The following is a 22029-nucleotide window of genomic DNA, read 5'->3' as shown; positions in this document are numbered from 1 at the left end:
GTAGGTATTTTTGGCTTTGGAGGCCATACAGTCTCTGTCACCACTACTCAATTCACTTTACCCACAAAAGCAGCTATAGACAATGCATAAATGAATGAGCATAGTTGTGTTGCAGTAAATGTTCATTCGCAAAAACAGACAGCCTGCCTGCTGGTGATCGTGTGCTGACCCTGGTATAGCTGAAAGTTTGTGAGTGTTGACCTCGTCTGTAATGGAGTCTCAAATTTTGTCTTCTTTGGAAAAAATAAGTTCTGTTTTAAAAGATGTTTCAGGAGTTCCCGTGGTAGCTCAGCAGTTATCGAACCCAACTAGCATCCATGAGGATGTGGGTTTGATCCCTGGCCTCGCTTCGTAGGTTAAGGATCCCACATTGTCGTGAGCTGTGGTGTAGGTCACAGACACGGCTCAAATCCCTTATTGCTATGGCTGTGGTGTAGGCCGGTGGCTTCAGCTCTGATTGGACCCCTAGCCTGGGAACCTCCATATGCCACGGGTGCAGGCCTAAAAAAGACAAAAAAAAAAAAGTTTCATTTATCAAGTTGAAATTCATTTTTAAACTGTACATTGATGTGCATTTAAATATTTGTTTAACCGTAGTTGCTAATTGTCTAAGGCTTTGAAAAGTATAGAAAAATGAACACTGGAAACTAGAGACTCTCATACTAAGTGAAGTAAGTCAGAAAGAGAAAGACAAATACCATATGATATCACTTAGAGCTGGAATCTAATACATGGCACAAATGAACCTATCTACAGAAAAGAAAGAAACTTGTGGACATGGAGAACAGACTTGCAGTTGCCAAGGGGGAGGGAGAGGGAGTGGGATGGACTGGGAGTTTGGGGTTAGTAGATGCAAACTATTGCATTTGGAATTGGTAAGCAACGAGATCTTCCTCCTGCTGTGTAGTACAGGGAACTATATCTAGTCACCTGTGATGGAATGTGATGGAGGATAATGTGAGAAAAAGAATATATGTATGTATGACTGGGTCACTTTGCTGTATAGCAGAAATTGACAGAACATAGTAAATCAGTTATAGTAAAAAATAAAAATCTTTAAAAAGAAAAGAAAAATGAACATTGGGGACAGCATGCATAGATGTTACCTTGACCACACATCAGGTTAAGGTCAGTTCTGGCAAAAATACAATGTTCACAGTTTGGTGAGAACTTGAGGCTTTAGGTTTTTTTTTTGGTTTTTTTTTTTTTAAACACCTAGATCAGAACTCCCACACCGACCTTTCCTTTTTCTGTTGTGATTCCTGGTCCTAAAATAGATTTTGCACCTTTATGCCAATATACCTTTCCTAGTTCCCTGAGGTACTTCAGCTGCCTGCTTCTGGCCATGGAGATGTCTCAGCTTTTTCACTCTCTTTGACAGGGAACAGTTTAACTGCTGATAGTTCTGTTTTATGTCAATTTGAGTTTGATGTGCTACAGAACAGATTCTGTGGCTTCCTCATAAGACAGTGAGTTTTTGAGCATGTCGGTATTTAATGTGCTGTGGCTAACTGCTGATACAAAATGACAGGGGCGTCAGCTAACACCCAGCATCCCTGTGGTCAGTGTGGTTGCTTGTGGATATTCCTGCAAGCGGTGAACACTGTCATTATCACAGGGAAAGGAGGCCTCCTTGGTTAGGAGCTGTTGTATGGATGTCGCCTGCGGCATGTAAGCAGCAAAGACTCTGCCTGGAGCTGCAACTACTGTCTCATTCTGTTCTGCCAGCTGGTTTCATGTTTCGACTCATTGCCAGTTCCTTACACTCAGTTAGTGCCTGATCATTTACACACTCAGGAGACCACCCATTCCTGCAATAGTTGAGGCGAGTCCCTTCCCCTTTCTGAATTTTCTCCTATGTTCAGGGACCAAAGCTCCTCTCCTTTACTGATTTACAGAGCTGTTTTGAAGTTGAGAGAGCATTTACATAAACTATAATGTGTTGAGGCAAGGTGTTGATGGCTTGGTGGTCTAAATATGGTGCTGCTTGGAAGATTTCTCTTGTTTAGCCCTCTTGAGTCCTGTGGCTTGTGTGTTTTTGGGAGCTGGCGAATAATGATGGCCACTGTCGCCGTCTGAAGTGCCATGAGGTTGCTTTCGGATTTCCCAATTTGAGAGTGATTTTTTTTTTTTTTCAGTTATCACCCTTTTGGTCCTCATCAGGGATCTGGTAAATGAACAGGACCAGTGAACCACAGGGTTCCAGCTACATCTTCACAGCACTGGGTTAGGTACCCTGGGAAGTGGTGAAGTGAGGCACTGTGATTGACTTGCGATGCGAGGCAAATTACCAAGTCTTCTTTCTCGTTTCATGGACATCCATAATTGAGTAGGAGAAAAAGCACATAGCTTTTTGACAAATTTAAAAAATATAAAATTGCACGTTAAAAAGTGTCGCACACCCAACGATGTGAAAATACTTAAGCCACTAACTCTAACACCTGAAAATGGTTAAAATGGTAAATTTTATGTGACAGGTATTTGATCACACCAATAAAAAAAAAAGTTAAAACAACCCGAAGACCTGCCACATCATGAAACTGGTTTGCAGTGCCTGTGCTGATTTTATTCTAGTCTTTGGCCTCACGGCAAAAAAGATGCCCTTTCTCTGGTTCCCTTTTTCTGAGGGCAGATTCCTGGCTTGATCTCTGATCTCCTGTATGAAAAGAAGAGATCTTAATAACCAGTCTCCCCCTGCTGCTTCATAGATCAGTGCCCTGAGCAGCCCTGCCTGCTACCCCATGTTCATGTTGTCTTGTAACATGTAGCAAAAATGTATTATTCTTTTTCCAAAATTGAAGTCATCATGTCTTTTGCTATTATTTTTACTTTGATTTATCCAAATTATCCATTTAGACATGCTTGTTTTTTAAATATTTAGGGTGAAACTAAAGATAACCACTGTTTCCTCTCTAAATATTTTAATAGTTGGTTATTGTTCCTTTCCAGAAAAACCTTTTTGCCTCTGTATACACACGCACGCATGCACAATCAGCTTTAATGTCATTTAGATTGTGCACGATGTGTGCCTTGAAAATGTGTTGTAAAATTTCGCACACATGGAAACGGTTGCTCTTTACTCCCTAAAACTTTTATTTTGAAACAGTTTCAAATGTAGAGAAAAGGTGCAGGAATGGTAAAGAGCTCATCTATAACCTTGAACCAAAGACCCATTCAAGTTTTGTCAGTTGTATAACAGTGTCATTTATAAGCAAGAGGATCAGGCACATTACTCTGTGTCATTTCTCTAGTCTCTTTCAATGGGCTCCCATTGACTTTTACGACCTCCGTATGCTTGAAAATTACATATTAGTCATTTTGTAGACTCTTGCTTAATTTAGGTATGATTGGAGCATCCTCATAATCAGAGCCAGGGTACGTAATTTTTGGTATGCTGTGTTCTCATTCTATCCTCTCAGGTGGCACTTAATGTCTATTTGTCTCATTACTGGTTGGATTTTACCAGTAATTGATCAAGTTGGTAGTTACCAGCCTTCTTTACAGTCGTAGTTATTTTTTTCTCTATAATTAATAAGTATTTCAGGGAGACACTTTGAGATTGTATAAATATCCTGCACTTCATTCCCATGTCACTCACTTACTTTTAGCATCTGTTGATGTTTCTAGTTGAGACTTATTATTCTGACAGTTGCTAAATGATAATTTTTGTTATTCCTTGTACATAATTAGTTGACATTCTTTTGCAAAGAATAGCTTTCTCATCTTTTCACTTATTCATTGAATTAGTTTATTTATATCAGCATGGACCCATATGTTGCCATTGTCATTCATGGGTTAAAATTCATTACTAGTATTATTTATTTTCATGTCCAGATTTTCTCAGATTTGGCCAGTGGGAGCCCCTTTAAACTGCTTTCTATGTCCTTTTAACATTTTTTTTCATCATTTTTTGGAGAATTTCCTATTTTCTGGCACAGCTAGGCTTATCTTGTGCTTTCCCTGACCCCATCCCAAAGTCAGCTATTTCTCCCAGGCTCCACGGTTCCTTTTTGCAGAGAATGGTATTTAGAAACTAAGATCTGGACTCATAGGTGCTTATTGCTACTGGAGTTTGCTGCTTCCATCCTCTCAATGGACATAGGAAATACAGTGTAAATATATCAAGCTTTTATATTTGTTTATTTCTGTATCCATTTGTAGATATTAAAAACTATGAATTTATACATTTAGCTTCAGTTCACATGCAACACCACTGAATTCATTCTCGCTTTTCACTTTCCATATTTAAACCTTTCTTTTTAGCCAGTGAGAAATCTGGCTTCCTTTAACTCCATTTTATTTACTTATTTTTTTTCAGTCCCCTTTATGTAGCCAATTTCTCACTCTACAAAGCCAGTGTTAATTCCTCCTCATGCCTACCTAATGGATTTTGGACTTTGGAGGAAACAAAAGAGGGGTGAGAGAGAGGAAGGATAGTTATTTTTAGATGTTCTATTAATACCATTCCCTGATTTATTTTAGCTTATTTGTTTATTTGGCCTAACAATGTGACAATGCAGTTAGAATATTTCATATATAAACCTGTCTCATTCTCTTTAATAAATGCTTTCTATTTTATATTTACTGTACATATATATCGCACATTTCTATATTGATGGTGATTTAAATGCCTTCTACATTTTCACATTTACAAAGAATGGTAATGTTTGTATATCTCTCTATATACACATATGAGATTTTCCTAGATTAGTACATGTAAAATTGCTAGATTAAAGGGGATTTAGGTGTGTGTATATCTTGTGTTATGAGTTACCTTACTTAAGAATGCAATTAAACATATATATTAAATTTTTTTTTTAAAGCTAATAGCCAGATCATAGCCTAGGTGGAAAACAATTTCATTGTTACAAGTAGCATTGAATGTGTAATCAGTTTAAAGTTATTTTGTGTGATAGGAACATAATTTTCTACATTATAATGATAACATCTCCTGATTTTATAGATCAGTTTGTGGTTCTCACTATCACTTTGGTTAAATCTGATAGGATTTACTGTTTTCATTCTTAGGTTATCCAAATGTGAAGCATTTTTCTTGGGATAAATACTTAGAAGAAACCAATTCTTTGCCTGCTCCTGCAAGAGCTTTCAAAGTGGTGAGATATTATATTTTACAATATTTGATTAATTTGTGTCAATGATAGCATTCAGTCATTGAAGTTAAAGAACAGAAAGAGTATTGGTGAACAGGAATGGGAAACAAACAGAAAACCAAAGAAGATGCTTTTGAACTTTTACAACTTTGAAAGGAAAAATTGTTACTGGGCTTGTTGTTGGCATCTAAAAAAAGTACTTCCGTTTTGGATTGTAAAGGTTCCTGGGAAAATAATTATGTTTGAATTGGTTTGCAGCGAGTTGGTTGTACAGCAAACTTCTGCTTTTTCCAGCTAGATACTCTGCAAGACCAAATAAAATAGGATATTGTTTTATAATGAAAATGATATTTGATCTTTCCTCTGGGTTTGTTTATGGCAAGCTGAAATGCTATTTTATATTTTATTGCTAAAAATCAGCGTGTTTGACTACCAAAATGCAAGGTCATCTATTTTTATTAAAGTATCTTTCTAACCCAGGGTCATTGCTTTCTACATATTGAGCTCCAAAGTTAACCTCATTTGTGTGCAAGGGAAGGGTAAGAAATGAAATATATTTAAAAATTTTTTTAATTTCAAACAACTTGCTCTATAATTTGTATTTTCCCATGCATTTAAAGAAAAAGACAGATATATCAAACACTTGATTTAAAGCAAATGTGGCACAGTCTGTCATAAACAACATTTTTCTTTAATTGATCCTTTTGGGCATAAAATTACAGGATTTTTAATGATAGAATTAATTAGTAGGTATGGACCCAAATACAGAAGAAACCAACATTAGAGATATTTGGGAGACTGCATTACATGAGGAAAAACTGTATCAAAGAATATGTACGATTCCATCTGAGATTAAGCTCAGGATTTATAAATGAGTAATGTTTAGAATTATGTCATATTTATGGATTTTTTTACCTGACTCTATATTTTAACTTAGCCTCATACAAAGAAGAGCTACTTTACAATTTGCTTTGAACTGGATAAAATTATATCAGGCTCAGTCTGCGTATCTAGTGTCACAGTGATTTTAGAGAGAAAATTAAGATTTGCCTAGTTTGGTCTTTAGGTGCCTTGCATTAATTGTTCTGCATCCTTTACATAATTTTCACAGCAACACTTTTATTACACCTATTAACCATCACCTCACCTTCTGCCTTTAAATTTTTCAGAGGCTTGTGGGTTTCTGCTGAGTATTGAGGCATAAGTAGCTGTGGATCCTCGTTTTCATTCCTGTTCTTACTAGCGCAGTTCCATCTTGTGTATCTTGATTGCTAATTTTCTTCTTTAAAAAGACATCTATTGCTTATAGATCTCATCAGTTCCTCTAATCTCTGTGTTTCATCTCTGCCCCTTGAATGTTCTTCCCTCTTTTTAAAAAATAATTTTCATGTTTGTTGATTTTTGCCAAGACACTTCCAACTAATGAGAAAAAATTCTTGTCTTGCCTATGGCTAATCAAAAAAAAAAACCCACAGTATTTTGAATTTCATCTTTATGTTCTTTGGCTTTCTCTTTACTCCTATGACTAGTTGTTCAGGCTGTTTCTGTTGCCTGTGGGCTTGGCCATGTGATTGGGATTATTTTTTGACAGGGAGGGTGAAATTCAAAGCCATTCTAGGAACTTGAGTTTGAAAGGCTGGTTTTCCAAATAGCTCATCTTTTTTTTTTTTTTTTCTTTTTTTCTTTCTTTCCATCTTTGTGACACAGAGCTCACCTTCTCTTCCTCTAAATCTCACTGTATAAAATTTTCTATTATGGCAGAAACCTCCACATGGATTCCAGAAAAAAATGAAGCTTGAAGTCATAGATAAAAGAAATCCCGTGTTTATTAGAGTAGCAACAGTTGCAGACACGGATGATCACCGAATAAAAGTAAGTGTTCTCTGTTGTGGTTTTGTTTTACTGTTTTTTCTTTTTAAGAAAATCATCTTTTTTAAAAAGACATCTTGGATGAAAACTCTAGCAAATAATTTAATTTGTGAAGCCCTACAGTTAGTAAAACCATGGGAATATGCAAATTAGGTGACTGTGCATCTTTATAGGTCAGTATTTTTCCACTGCTTATACTTTTCTTTCATTGCATAAGTTACATAAAACATAAGTTTCCTTCAATTACGACTGACTTTTAACATATGTATTTGGAGGAAAAAAGTAGATATAGCGTATTAAGATATAATCCTCTATTCAGAAGAAGATATAATAGTTCATTCTCCAATAGTGTATTAAGGTCATTTTTTTTTTAATGAGGTATAGTACATGGAGACTTTTCAGAAGGATATACTGCTTTTAATGTAGGGCAAGTAAAGAGAAGTATTTTAATAAGTAAAGTCAGATTTTAATTAGAGTTGGATTAATAAAATCAGGTACCTCTCATAAAGTAGCAAACGTTCAGGAAGATGGGTTCTGTCTGTGTCCATCTGCGATACAGTGAAGTGTGGTAGCAGGTCCGCATGAGGAGCCTGAGGGCCTCGTCTCCCTTTCTGGCTTCAGTGTCACCTTCACTCTCAAACCAGAACATGTGTTCTGCTTACCTCCAGGGTCGTTTAGAATTCCCATTAGGAGCAATACTAGTTATGATAGCATCAAGACGTTAGATGTACATGGGGTTTTATAGGGTAGGAGTGTTCTTCCCTCATCTGATATTTGTGGTGATAGGAAGGTGGGAGATTTATGTTATTATCATTACTCTATCGATGAGGCCGAGGCACAGAATGAATTACTTATTAATTATGGGCAGTGACAGAACTAAGTCATTAAGCTGTAGGCGTCTGAGTCCATGTTCTTTAAAAAATAATAAATCACATCTTTAGCTGTCTCTAATGAGGTCATGTTGAAGAAAGTAAATTAGAAAATAACATGAAAAACCTGCACAAATGTCGTATTTCTAGAAAATAGACATTTTAGCATTTAATTCACTATTTTTAAGAATATATAGTCATAATACTTCAGAAAATTGTATAAGAAATGGGAGGCCTGTTTTAATCTTTTTCAAATGTATTTTCTTGTTCATTGTCCTTGGAAATATGGAAATAAGCAATGTGTTATTTTTGTAAATCAAATTGGTCAGAATTGAAAAAAAATTACATTCCAGTTTGGGTATAATACGCTTATTCTCATGTACAGCCGGTGAAAATGTAGTGTCTTAGCCTTTCCGGAGCAGTTTGGTGAAGGCATTAAAATCTTAGAATATTGTTTACCCTTTAATTCAGGAATTTCAGTCCTAGGAATTTATGTTAAGGGAATAACCAAAGGGAATATAAAAGATAAAAGCTGCAAGGAAAATCTAGCAGAAACAGCGGTTTATGGTATTTAACATTGGGAACAAGTGCGGGGGAGGTGGGTAGAATAAATGACTCGGTTATCTACACAATGTTACATATTTTAGAAGAATATTTAATATTTGCAAGAGAGAAACTCACATTTAATACTGTTTACAATGTCTTGTGTTGTCTTTAAAAAGAATATATATTTGCACGTATGTTATGGAAGTACACATGCCAAAATAATGACATTGCTTTTCTGAAGAGTGTAAATGGTTAGTTCTTTTCTTTTTAATTGTCTGGTCAAATGCTGTACAATGGATGGTGCAGTTCGTTAATGGGAGAAGTTTAGAGTAGAATCCAGCTTGTTTTGCTCCTGGCTGAATTCTCTTCCCAGTACAACATCCTAGTCCATCTTTAATAACACAGAAAAGAACTACCCAGGAGGTGTATCATTGACAGTCATTTTTTATAATGACTGGAATGAATTTCATAGCCGAAGGTAAACCACTGAACAAATATCTGTGTGTTCATGAAGTCCACAAAAAGGCAGTGAACTGGTGACAGTGACTCAATTTCAGGATTCATCAGAGACTTCTGAAAATATGGGATGCTTTCAACAGTACAAGCTTTTCTAATAATGTGGGAGATGATATAGCAAGAGCACTTATATTTCTTTTTCATGAAGAGAGAAAGGTAAATAGAGACAAAGTCATTAGTATAACTTCATAGTTTAAGTTTCTCAGGGATAAAATCAACTTTTCAATAAAATCAACCTTTAAAGTTACTTAGTACAAACTGTTTCACAAAGTGTGTTATCACAGTTAAAATTTTTTTAACCTTGTGTATTTTGCTGTTGAAGAAAAATGACGGGAATGGTTTTGTTCTTGTCTTTATGTTTTTATGATAGAACATAAGCTAGTTCCGCCTCATCCATCCCCACCCCCAGGTCTGGTTCCCCAGAGGCAAGAACTTTCAACCCGTGGCTGGTGCTTATGACATTTGATCTGCAATTAAAAAAAATAATATCTGGGAGTTCCTGTTGTGGCTCAATGGTAACAAACCGACTAGGATCCATGAGGTTGCCAGTTCGATCCCTGGCCTCGCTCAGTGGGTTAAGGATCCGGCGTTGCCGTGAGTTGTGGTGTAGGTCACAGACGCAGCTTGGATCTGGCATTGCTGTGGCTGTGGTGTAGGCCGGGAGCCGTAGCTCCAAGTGGACCCCTAGCCTGGGAACTTCCATATGCTGTGGGTGTGGCCTTTAAAAAAATAATATCTGTATTCTGCTATTTCTCAATCCATCAATTTAAAATATGTTTATTGCCTTCCTTTAGATCTTGTCATCCTTCCCTTCTCCTTATCCTTCAGTAATTATTTCACAGTGTATGATGTTCTTTGTCCACTCTTCCATTTTCGTGTTGTTTTAAGTTAAACAAATCATGTTCACTGCTGAGCAGAGGAGTCTTTGCCTTGTGATATTTTCCCTTGTGTCAGTAATTAATTTGTGTTTTGATTTTAAATTGTCTGTGTTCAAGTGTATTTTTAAACCTTGAATCTGTATCTTTTTCTCGAAACTTCTTCCCACAGTTCAGCAGCCACCTGTCGTGATGAGTGTGGGTCCCCTCTCAGCCTCACACAGAGCTTTCATCCTGAGACTCCTCGTTGCCAACACACCATTTTATACTTTGTTTTTCCCGCATCACGCGCTTTGTTTTTCCTCTGTGTGCTCTCTTACCTTGCTGAAACACGTCTTTTTGGTCCTTCCTGAGGAAGGGTGTGTGAGAAGCATATTTTCTGACTCTGCATGTCTGAAAATGTCAGTACACTAGCCGTTCATTTGATTCATACCGCGACGAGGTAGAAAACCATTTCCCATCTGAAAACACAGGCGTGGCTCTGCTGTCTTCTCACACATTGTTGTTTTTTGAGACTGCCAAGGCTGTTTGGTTCCTTCTCTCTGGGTGATGTGCCTTTTCTCTAGGGAAGCTCTCAGGACCATCTCTGCCCCTTGGGTTCCGGTGTGTTGTGATGGCATGTCTTGGTGTGAGGGTCTTTTTTCACTTATCATGCAGGGCACTTGTGCCCTTTTGCTGTGGAGTTTTATATCCTTTGGTGTTTAGGAATGTTTTTAGATTATTGTTTTGTTGACTTCCTCCTCTCCTTCTCTGTTCTCTTTCTGGAAGTCCTCCTGCTGTTATTAAACCTCTTAGATTGACCCCCTGATTTTCTTACATGTTCTTTCTTATGCTCCTCTGATTTTTTTTTTTAACCTGCTTAGAAATATCTACTCTTCTTTTCCTTTCTTTTTTTTCCTTTTTTTTAGGACTGCACCTGTGGCACGTGGAAGTTCCCAGGCTGGGGCTTGAATCAGAGCTGCAGCTTGCCGGCCTGTGCCACACCCACAGCAATGTGGGATCCTTAACCCACGGAGTAACGCCAGGGATGGAACCCACATCCTTATGGGTACTAGTCGGGTTCATTTCCACTGTGCCCACAATAGGAACTCCCCTACTCTTATTTTCTATATCCTATATTACATTTTTTATGACAACTATGATTTATTTAATTTTCAAGATTTTTCTTATTTTCTAATCTCCCCCTTTTAAAGGGCATCCTCCTTTTTATTTCCTGAAGCAATATTGATTCTTTTTTTTTTTTTTTTTTTTTTGGTCTTTTCTCTTTTTGCCGATTCTTGGGCCGCTCCCGCGGCATATGGAGGTTCCCAGGCTAGGGGTCCAATCGGAGCTGTAGCCACCGGCCTACGCCAGAGCCACAGCAACGCGGGATCTGAGCCACGTCTGCAACCTACACCACAGCTCACGGCAACGCCGGATCGTTAACCCACTGAGCAAGGGCAGGGACCGAACCTGCAACCTCATGGTTCCTAGTCGGATTCGTTAACCACTGCGCCACGACGGGAACTCCAATATTGATTTTTATCTGAAGACATCAGTGATAGTTTTTCATTTGTTCCCTACTTATTTCTTACACATTTCTATTTTATTTTTTTAGGGCCACACCCACGGCGTATGGAAGTTCCCAGGCTAGAATGTTGAATCAGAGCTGTAGCCACCACAGCCGTAGCAACACCAGATCCAAGCCGAGTCTGAGACCTACACCACAGCTCACGAGGCAACACCGGCATCTTAACCCACTGAGCGAGGCCAGGGAGCGAACCTCATGGATACTGGTCAGGTTGGTTTCTGCTGAGCTGTGATGGGAACTCCCACATTTCTCTTTTAGTTAATTAGTTAGGCTTCTGCTTTCATATTGGAGCCTCTTCTTAAATGTCAGGTCCTTGATTGGCTGCTCATATTAAGAAGAAAAAGGCACTTAATGTTGGCTACTTTCCTGGGTAGGACTTACAGACCAGTGGGCTTCCCTCTGGGATAAAAGAACAAAGAGCCAGCTTTTCCACAGGGAGGGCCTCATTCATCAGCATCTGGGTTCTTTTTCTGGAGCCTTTCAGTTTCTCCTGGTTTTCTCCCCGGGGCAGAACACACCAGGTGGCCACTGTGCGAGGCAGGGAGAAGGACCAGGTTGGAGTTTGCAGGCTCTCATTCAGTCCCATCACCACTGACTGGAGTCCAGAGCCTCTGTGATTATGTCTCTAGACAGTAAATATCCATTCTTTGGCGGGGTTGCTGAAGGAGCAGTTACATTGGTGGGTGGGATAGAGGAGCAGACCTGGGGGTCTGACTTTGAGCCAGTCCTTTCATTCTCCAGACTTCCTCACACACATGCTCCCTCCACATTGAGTCCTCCTTGGGTTCACCCTGGCGCTGCACTCCCTCCCTCTCTAGGCACCTGGGTTGCAGCCCACCCTCTTTCCACCAGTAGGCACTTGCTCCCAGCGTTTGCCCTCCATGAACATCATTGCCACGGTCAGCTGCTGTCCTTCTCCCCCTGTCCTTCTGGGTTTGCTCTACCTTTACAAACATAACTTTCATTTCAGAAGAGAGCAGAAATAAGCACCTGGTCTTTACTGAGTTGCCTTTCCAACCAAATCACTTTTTTCAAAGAACTAGTGTGCTTTCTAAAAAGATTATCTGTCATAATCTTCCAATTGTCAATAACGTGTATTAAGTTTTTATGAAAGGTCCAAATTATACTCCTGTGTTAAAAGTGTATAAACTCTAATTTTAAATAGGCGTAAGTTAAATCATCTATACTAAGCTTTGGTACATAATAGCCTATTTTCTTTAGAATTTTAATTAAATTCATCCTCATTGCTGAGTTGCTGTGTTTTGTATAATGTTTAAATATTTCATGTTGTATGTTTATGTATCTTCCTCTCTTACTCTTTGTTCGGTATTTGATTTCTTTTCAAAATAGGACCCAGCAAGAGAAAAACTATCACTTAACTGTTACTAGAGTGTCTGATTTTTTGGTTGTGTAAAACCTGTTAATGCTCCAGGAACTAAGGTAGTAAAGATGAAACTAAATTATACAGACTTTAATAAATGTATTTTGTCTGGGCTTCCAGAGTAAGAATATTAATTAGGGTTAATAGTAATTTTTGTATCTATCATTAAAATTCACATAATTTCAGATAGCAGTGTTTTAATTGAAGTATAATTGACATAATATTTTATTAGTTTCAGGTGTATGGCATAGTGGTTCAGTATTTTTGCAGGTTATACTCCATTAAAAGACATCATAATGGGAGTTCCTGTCACGGCACAATGGAAACAAATCCGACTGGGAACCATGAGAGTGCAGGTTCGATCCCTGGTCTCACTCAGTGGGTCGGGGATCTGGAATTGCCATGAGCTGCAGTGTAGGTCGCAGACACAGCTCGGATCTGCTGTGGCTGTGGCATAGGCCAGCAGCAACGGCTTTGATTAGACCCCTAGCCAGGGAACCTAAAAGAATAAAAGACAAAAAAAAAAAAAGACATTATAAGGTAATGGCTGTGATTCCCTATGCTTTACAATATATCCTTTTGCTTACCTATTTTATATATAGTAGTTTGTATACCCCTAATTTATTCCTTCCCCTTTTCCTCTCCCCTGTGGTAACCACTAGCTTATTTTCTGTATCTGTGAGTCTATTTCTATTTTGTATATACATTCACTTGTTTTATTTTTTAGATGTTACATGTAAGTGATCAGATAGTTTTTAAGTGCATTCGCTACTAATCAGAGAACTGTAGTATTACCTCTGTTCATAGCATCTAAATTAAATTTTAACTCTGATATTTAACCTTAAATTACTAAAATTCTCCCGATTGCCTGCCAGCCTGGTGTGTAGGAAATGTTCGACTTACTGTCACTAAGATGCATCTATTATCTAAGATAGATGACTTTTCATTGCCAAACTGAAATGTGAGGAAAGGGTTATGGTATCACCAGATACAGTAGCTTCAACATAAACATCCTTAACTGATATATGGGAGGAAATTTTTTTTTTTTTTAATCTTTTCTAGGGCCGCTCCCGTGGCATATGGAGGTTCCCAGGCTAGGGGTCTAATCAGAGCTATAGCCACTGGCCTACACCAGAGCCACAGCAGCTCAGGATCTGAGCCACTTCTGCAACCTACACCACAGCTTACGGCAATGCCAGATCCTCAACCCACTGAGCAAGGCCGGGGATTGAACCTGCAACCTCATGGTTCCTAGTCGGATTCATTAACCACTCGCCATGACAGGAACTCCTAGGAGGAAATTTTTTTTAAAAAACTCTTTTACTTATGATAACCTCAAGATGTGGGGACTATGTGTTGCTGTACAACCTGTTTAATATCCGTGGGTCTCAATTCTGAGCTCACAGCAGAGGTACTCAGAAGTTCGGTAAACAACGTGCAGGTACACAGAACCAGTCTGCCCCTGTAAGTTCAGAACCTCCTTGATGGGCTGAGCCTTTTCCTCTCCTTCTTTTTCTTTTCAATAATCAGGAGTAATTCTAGTGTATATCCACGTTGGAGAACCATTTACTTATTAGGATTGAGTTTCTTTGCTATGAGAGGATAGCTGCCGTTTGTAAAATTGAACCAATAGAACATGAGTTATGTGAACATTGATTCATTCCAGTGTAGAAGAAATGGAATTCAGGAGCAGCAAGATCAGAAAACATCAGAATTTCATGTATCCAGTAAAATAGAGCATTATCACTTGATGGTTAGTTGAGAATTAGAATGCTTAAAACTGACTATGGTGCTATGAATTGCAACTGCTCATTTATTGGTGGCACTGATCGTATAAATTATCATGAGTATCATTCTCAGTGTTATTGGAACATTTTTGTTTGTTTGTTTTGTCTTTTTGTCTTTTCTTGGGCCATTTCCGTGGCACATGGAGGTTCCCAGGCTACAGGTCGAATCGGAGCTGTAGCCACCGGCCTACGCCAGAGCCACAGTAACGCGGGATCCAAGCCGCATCTGCGACCCACACCACAGCTCATGGCAACGCCAGGTCCTTAACCCACTGAGCAAGGCCAGGGTTCGAACCCGCAACCTCATGGTTCTTATTCGGATTCTTTAACCACTGTGCCACCAAAGGAACTCCTCGAACATTATTTTTGATCAGAGGAAAGGAAAGAGTAGTTTTGAGTTAAATTAAGTACTGTTTGTATATGCTATGTATGTGAGTGATGAACAGTATTTAAAATGTTATTCATGATTTCTTCCAGGGGTGGAATTCTTGGAATTTAATTCTAGGATTAATTGATTTCTAAGCTTTGATAAAGTGGATTCATTGCAAAGGGCATTATTTTGAACCCATATATATGTACTTTAATAACTCTGTACTATTATGTATTATAAATTTACCGAAATTTATTTAGCCAGTCTCCTGATGGTGGACACCCTGGTTGTTTTCTGCTGCAACAGCGAGTTGAGTTACTGAGATTATCAAGTCAAAGATGATGTATTTTAAGTGTTGATTATTATTGCCAAATAACTCTCCAGAAATATCTCACCAATTTATATTCTTGTCAGTGGCCTATGTTCTGTCCATTTATTCTCATATTCACCAGCTCTAGGAATCACCAAAATGGAGTAATTTTGGCAGGTGAATGGAGAATAATTACATCTTGTAGTTTTAATTTGTAGTGTTTTAGTTATAGGTGAAATTGATTGGTTTTCCCTGTGCTTACTATTTATTTTGTTGTTTATGAGCCATTGTATCCTTTCCATCTTTCTGTTGGATCTCTCATTTTTTATATTGCTACGTGATGTTTTTATAAGTTAAGGAAGTACATTGTCACATGTTAACAAATGTGTTTTTCAAGTTTCTTTGGGGTTTTCCATCTTGTTAGCAGTAATATTGGCCATTCTGAAGATTCAAATTTCGATAGCGTCAAATTGATCCATCTTTTATGACTTTTGAGTTTGATGTCTTGCTTACAAAGTCTACCCCACCCTAAAATAAATACATTAATTCATGCTTTCCTCTAGAACTTTTATTGTTCAGTTTTCAATGTTTGGATTTTTTTAATCTTGATGTCTATTTTTTTAGGAGTAAGAGATTCATAGACTTTAAAAAGGAAGTCTAGCTGGAAAACTTGATGTCAAATAATATATTTATATGTGTATACATATTATATGTACAGCATTTTAGTATATCTTTTCATTCTAAAGATAAAAAATATGTCATGCTTAAAAATGTGGATATCAAGAGTTCCCATTGTGGCTCAGTGGAAACGAATCTGACTAGCATCTGTGAGGACACAGGTTCGATCCCTGGCCTTGCTCAGTGGGTTAAGGATCCGGCATTGCTGTGGCTGTGGTGTAGGGTGGCAGCTACAGCTCCAGTTTGCCCCCTAACTTCTATATGCTGCAGGTACAGCCTCCAAAAAAAGATGTGTAGCTGATCCTTAGTACCCATGCCTGGAAGACCAGCTGCCCTTATACATGGTGGCCGGTAAAGTCCCTAGCCCTGACCACTCTGTAAAACCTCTTCGAGAGATATTGTGGTTATCTTTGAGGAAAAAAAATTTCAAAATGCAGTTTATGGAGGAGTATTTTGCAAACCGGGTGTACTTCTAGTAGGGCGTTAACATTTTTTTAAAGTTTTTTTCAGCATAATTCTAGGAGACTTGATATTTACATGAAAGATCTTGCCTGTCCTGGAATTCCCCCTCCCTCCCTTCCCTAATTTATTCATTACACGTAAATTTATTGGGTGTTCAGTGTTGCTCATGCGAAGATGTTAGGTATTCAAACTGCATACAGTATTGGGAGATAACATGAAATATATCTATAGAAGTATGGCTTAAAAAGTGCCCTTGGCAAAACGTTTAATTATGATTAGATAATATGTTGAAGATATTTTAGAAGTATCTCTTTTCTCACAATTAAATAATTAAAACAATTTATTGGGGTATTACATGTATGTAAGTTAGAAGAGAATGCAGGTGGTTACTGTGGGCACAACTTTTACTGGAGGAGTTTTTGTGACCTGAATTATACTGTGTATTTCTCTTCATTATCAAGGTTCACTTTGACGGCTGGAATAGTTGCTATGATTACTGGATAGATGCAGATTCTCCTGATATTCACCCTGTTGGTTGGTGTTCAAAAACCGGGCATCCTCTTCAGCCTCCTTTGAGTAAGAGACACGAGGACAACTTAAAGAAATGTTGCCTTTTTCTTGTGTAGTGTGCTTATTATTTTCTTTTCCCCTACTTTCTTCCTCAGTTTCTTTACATTGTTTCTCTATGTAATTCTTTTTCCTTTTACTGAATTTTTTTAGTTACCTGGGAGTCAAAAATATCTAAAAGAAAAAATTTAGTATCTGAAAATGTTGTGTGCCTAGACATTCTTTTATTTAGCAGTATTATCGTTTTGTAAAAGTCCATACTAAATTTTGTTAGACAGTTTGTAAGACTATCAAAATTTAGTGTATCAATGTCAGTATTCTAATAATGATTTTGTATTGTAGTTTTGCAAAATAGTCCCATTAAGAGAAGCTGGGCAAAGTGTGCAGGGGGTTTCCCTCTGTATCATTACTTAGAGCTGCATGTGCTTTTGTAATCACCTCGATAGAAATTTCAGTTAAATTCAATTATTAAAAAAATTACACCGAGAACTTGACATACCAGATCTCAATTTTGGAAGGAAATAAATACATTGTAGGGAAAAAAAAATGTAGCAAACACAATAAATTATTGTTGGGTTTTTTAAAAATCAAGCATGACTGGCTATAATGGAAAAAATAAAAATCATCAATAAATGAATAAATAAATAAAAATCAAGTAGCCTTCCCCTAGATGTAGTAGCTTCACTTTTAGAAGCTGCATAACGGCACCAAAATGTACAGACATGGTAGTGTTTATAGCATGTTTAAAATAATTAAACCATAGAAACAATACTGGTTAAATAAATTATGGTGCACTCATGCTTCGACTACAATGCAGCAGTCATAAAGAATATTACTACGGAGATGAAAAAGATTTCTAAGACGTGCAGTTAAAGAAAAGGACTCTGGTTGTCCCTTTCATATGGCAAAGTAAAGCAAAACCAAAAACTTAATACGTGTATCCATACAAATATGGGGTTGCTTCTAATACCTAAGAAGGTGACATATTAACATAATTAGTGCCAAGCAGGGGTGAAATGTGAGGGGAATGGCTTGAAGGGGGTCTGTAACTGTTCTTCGGTGTCTTGGTGTGGTGGTTGAAGTTTTCGCAGTGTGCGAGTATTCGTATATTAATGATGTTATTTACTTGATCAGAATTTTTTAGAATCATCTCATTATTTCAGATTTAGGTATCTCTGGAATTTTTGACCTTTTGAAAGAGGGTGGGATCAGAGTTTACCGTTTCACTGTCGAAGGTAGTGTGAACAGAGTCCTGGGAAAACCTGTAGAAGTAGAGACTTTAAGCATATTTTTCATTTTTTATAGGACTGAGTTCTCTTTCTGTTTATAAGTGTTGATTAAAAAATTAGATTTTTCCTCTGTTCTGATCCAAGACCGTTGACTCATATAACTGTAACTTTTTGCTTTTTTTTTTTTTTTTTTTGCTTTTGAACAGGCCCCTTAGAATTAATGGAGGCCTCAGAACATGGTGGATGCTCAACCCCAGGATGTAAAGGGATTGGCCATTTTAAGAGAGCGAGACACCTGGGCCCTCACAGGTATGTGGTGCTGCCATACACGTGGAAATCCCTCATGTGGTTGGACAGAGGGCGGTGCCTGTCCCACATATGTGGTAGATAATGATTTCCATGTAAACTGAATGCATAGGAACTAATTCTACACTCAGACCCATATGAAATGTGGTTACCATGGTGACCATGTAAAAAGAAGCCCGTATCTGTAGTTAAGTTTTCCTGGGAGAGAATGCATTCGTGATTTAAAATAGATTGACTCCAGCTACTTGGCTTTTCTTGGCAACCTGATTAGTTTTATAGATACCTAACTTCTGAAATTGTTGTTTTGGGTTGACCATTAATAAGGAGAAGAGGGCAGGCCTTGTTGAAAATATTCATTTAGTAAAATATTCTCTGATTGGGTGATAATTTGAATAATGAGAGGTGAGATTCTTGTAGATCAGCAGCAGAGGTCACAAAGGCACAGATATAAACAGACAAACATCAGAATAAGCTGGTCAAAATAAAATGTTTTTCAGTATTAATCTCCCTTCTAGGTAACTTAAAAAATAAACCAAATGTATACATTCGAAATTTGATGTGTCATTTAGGCTATTTTGGGTCTTTGTAGATATTTCAAAGTGTTCTGAAATACTAAAAAAATTTGTGACTTCACTGGGATTTTTAGAGGACAAAGGCATCACCTCTTCGTGTATATAATAAAACAATAACTTGTCAGTGTAAGTGTTCTAACTTCATGTTGATTGGGTTGCCCAGTAAGAAAAATGATTCCTTGTTTATTTTGTTGTCACAGGTTGTAAATTTAGATCGTCAGAAATCTGGAGATGGCACTACCTGTTCCTTTAAGAATTAATAGGAATTGCAAAATTGGTGTGATTATTTTATCTTTATGTAGTTTCTTCTTTCTTAAATCTCTGTGACTTCAAATGCTGCTTATTGTCCTTTTGCAACACTCCTGCTGGCTTTTTTTATGGGGTTCAGGGTAAAAGTCTGCACATAGCATTTGCAAAAAGCTACTTAAAAATCCTTTTTTGTGGCTTGTATGTCTATGAACCAAGAGCTACATGATTAATTTAAAGGGAGTTAAAAATCCTGCATCTTACAAGTTACTCAGTATTGGCAAGTGAAGGCATCTGTACTATCTTGAGGCATTACAGTAGTCCTCCCCACCACCTATCCCCACGGGGGTTATGTTCCAGGACCCCTCAGTGGGTGCCTGAAACCTCAGATAGTTCTAAACCCTATGTGTTCTTTGTTTTTTCCTATACACACACATCTATGATAAAGTTTAATTTGTACATTAGGCACAGTAAGAAATTAACAACAATAACTTAAAATAGGACAGTTATAACAATACACTGTAATCAAAGTTATGGGAATGTGGTCGCTCTCTCTCTAAATATCTTATTGTACAAATTTAATGCCTAATTTCCATTTTAACTAAGTGCTTATTACACACTGTAGTCCTAACTTTTGCAGTTTGAGGTGTGACAGCAGAATTACCACAAATTTCTTTTTTTCTCCTGTCCGCAATTTCAGAGAGAAGATTCATTCTTACCACAAATCTTAGCAACTTCAGCATGCGATTTTTCTTTCCTTCTGAAATTAAGAACTGTCACCTTTTCACATAAAGGAAGCACTTTACAGCTTCTCTTTGGCATGTCTGAATTGCCAGTGTCACTACTCTTGCTTTTTGGTGTCATTATTAAGTAAGGCAAGGGTGACTTGAACACAAGCACTGTCATACCAAGACAGTAGGTCTGATAACTGAGGTGGCTGCTAAGTGGCTAATGGGCGGGATGTACTGGGCTCAGGGGTGATTTGCCTCCCAGGTGTGGGTCAGCGTGAGATTTCATCACGCTACTTAGAACGGTGTACAGTTTAAAGCTTAAGAATTTTTTATTTCTGGAATTTTTGAAAAATATTTTCAGAGCTCAAATGACCTCAGGTAACTGCAACCACAGAAAGCTGGGGGGTGGGGGGGGGACTACTACAGTATGAATCCAGATAACTAAATTTCCAGTATGTATTTATAAATTCTTTCAGTGGATCTTCTTGAGCAGCCTTTTTTTTCAATAGCATGTAGGGAGCATTTATTTACTCTCTGTGATGTATTGCCCTAATTGTTTTGCATGTATTGGATAGCCTCCAAGTGACCCTATAATATAAAGCTATATTATCTCTGGTTTTTTTGTTTGTTTTTGGTTTTTGTTTTTTGCCTTTTCTAGGGGCGCTCCCACAGCATATGGAGATTCCCAGGCTAGGGGTTCAATTGGAGCTGTAGCCGCCGGTCTACGCCAGAGCCACAGCAACGCAGGATCCGAGCCGCATCTGCAACCTACACCACAGCTCATGGCAACGCTGGATCCTTAACCCACTGAGCAAGGCCAGGGATCGGACCTGCAACCTCATGGTTCCTAGTCAGATTCGTCAACCTCTGTGCCATGACGGAACTCCGATCTCTGATTTTTGATGAAGCCCCTCCGGCACTGTAGAGGTTTCCTGACTTGCGTTATTGACAGCTGGTGAGGCGGAGCCAAGAAAGGTGCCCAGTCTGTCTCTGCTCCTGACCACTCCCCTCTCACTCACTCTCAGGGCACAGCCTTCAGAGAACTCCAGGGCTCATGCAACTATGCACAGCCGTACATAATTTAATTAAAATACAAGATACAGAATAGTAACTAATATTGAAACTTTCATGCATATCCCTTTCTGCTGTACCACCCCAAGATGTTCACTGAACCAAAGGCAATTTGCTCAAATTATAAAGGACGAGAACAAAGAAATCTTTAGAGTGGGTGAATACCGACATCGTGTTGTTTGGGGTACCATTGCATGTTTAACAAAGAATTTATTTTTTGGTCTTCTGGGAAGAAAATCCACTTTACAGGAATGTCCATACTCTCTTTAGGAGGCCTATAGGTCTAAGCAGAGCGGTTTGCCTGTCACAGCAAGGTCTGTGGTGACGGTCCTGCATCCTGCCAGGTGGCCCCAGCCCCTCATTAAGACCACCTTTCCCCACGTGTTCTGTGGACCTCTCAGGGTCTCTCAGCTGGTCTCAACCGTTTCACAAAGTTTCAGTTATTGTCTCTGGAGTATTTTTTCAAAGATGCAAAAAGAAGGGAGAAATCATAGGGAGAATCATGAACAATTTTTAGAGAAATGTGGTAAAAAAAAAATCTTTCAATATAATCAAATCACAGTAGGGAATTAGTCATTGTTTTTTGGACTGAAAGTGGAACCAATGGCTTAAGAGACATGCATTGATGAAGAGGTTGTGTTCACTTCCTCGTATCCCATAACCAGCGGGTCTGAGCATAGCTCTGGGGCAGGGGTGTCATCTGAAGAACGAGTGGGCAACATCAATGCCTGCCCGAGTCCTTGCCTTCCCTTCTTCTCAGCCCTTTTGACTGGCTTTTCTCAGTCTCTCTGAATATGCTGTTCTATTTACAACACTCAGAGCTCTTTATCTGGTGGGATATTAATCCTTCACAGGCACAGCCTGTTTTCCAGTTCCTTGGTGGACTTGGGAGAGAACTGCTGCATCGTGGCTATTCTTTGAAAGGTTCATTTCACTGGCGCTTATTTTTGTCCTTGCCGAGAA

At 38.3% G+C, this 22029-nt stretch overlaps 1 protein-coding gene across 9 annotated transcripts in view; it reads left to right on the top strand.

Annotated features, from left to right (window-relative positions):
• Positions 1 to 22029, top strand: part of L3MBTL3 (L3MBTL histone methyl-lysine binding protein 3) — a 121154-nt gene that overhangs the window by 59511 nt on the left and 39614 nt on the right. For all 9 annotated transcript variants that reach the window (XM_005659197.4, XM_003121202.7, XM_021088410.2 and 6 more), the window contains 4 exons: positions 5029 to 5114; positions 6873 to 6983; positions 16806 to 16920; positions 18347 to 18449. In XM_005659197.4, the coding sequence (XP_005659254.1) occupies positions 5029 to 5114; positions 6873 to 6983; positions 16806 to 16920; positions 18347 to 18449 (415 nt within the window). The remainder of the gene's footprint in view (positions 1 to 5028; positions 5115 to 6872; positions 6984 to 16805; positions 16921 to 18346; positions 18450 to 22029) is intronic.

Source organism: Sus scrofa, chromosome 1, assembly GCF_054392235.1.
Source record: "Sus scrofa isolate SSC_HxYL_T2T_F1_AM1 chromosome 1, Sscrofa_HxYL_maternal_Yorkshire_Landrace_v2.0, whole genome shotgun sequence".
NCBI lineage: Eukaryota > Metazoa > Chordata > Mammalia > Artiodactyla > Suidae > Sus > Sus scrofa.
Note: the sequence above shows the minus strand (reverse complement) of the source record. Positions and strands in the feature narration are given on the sequence as shown.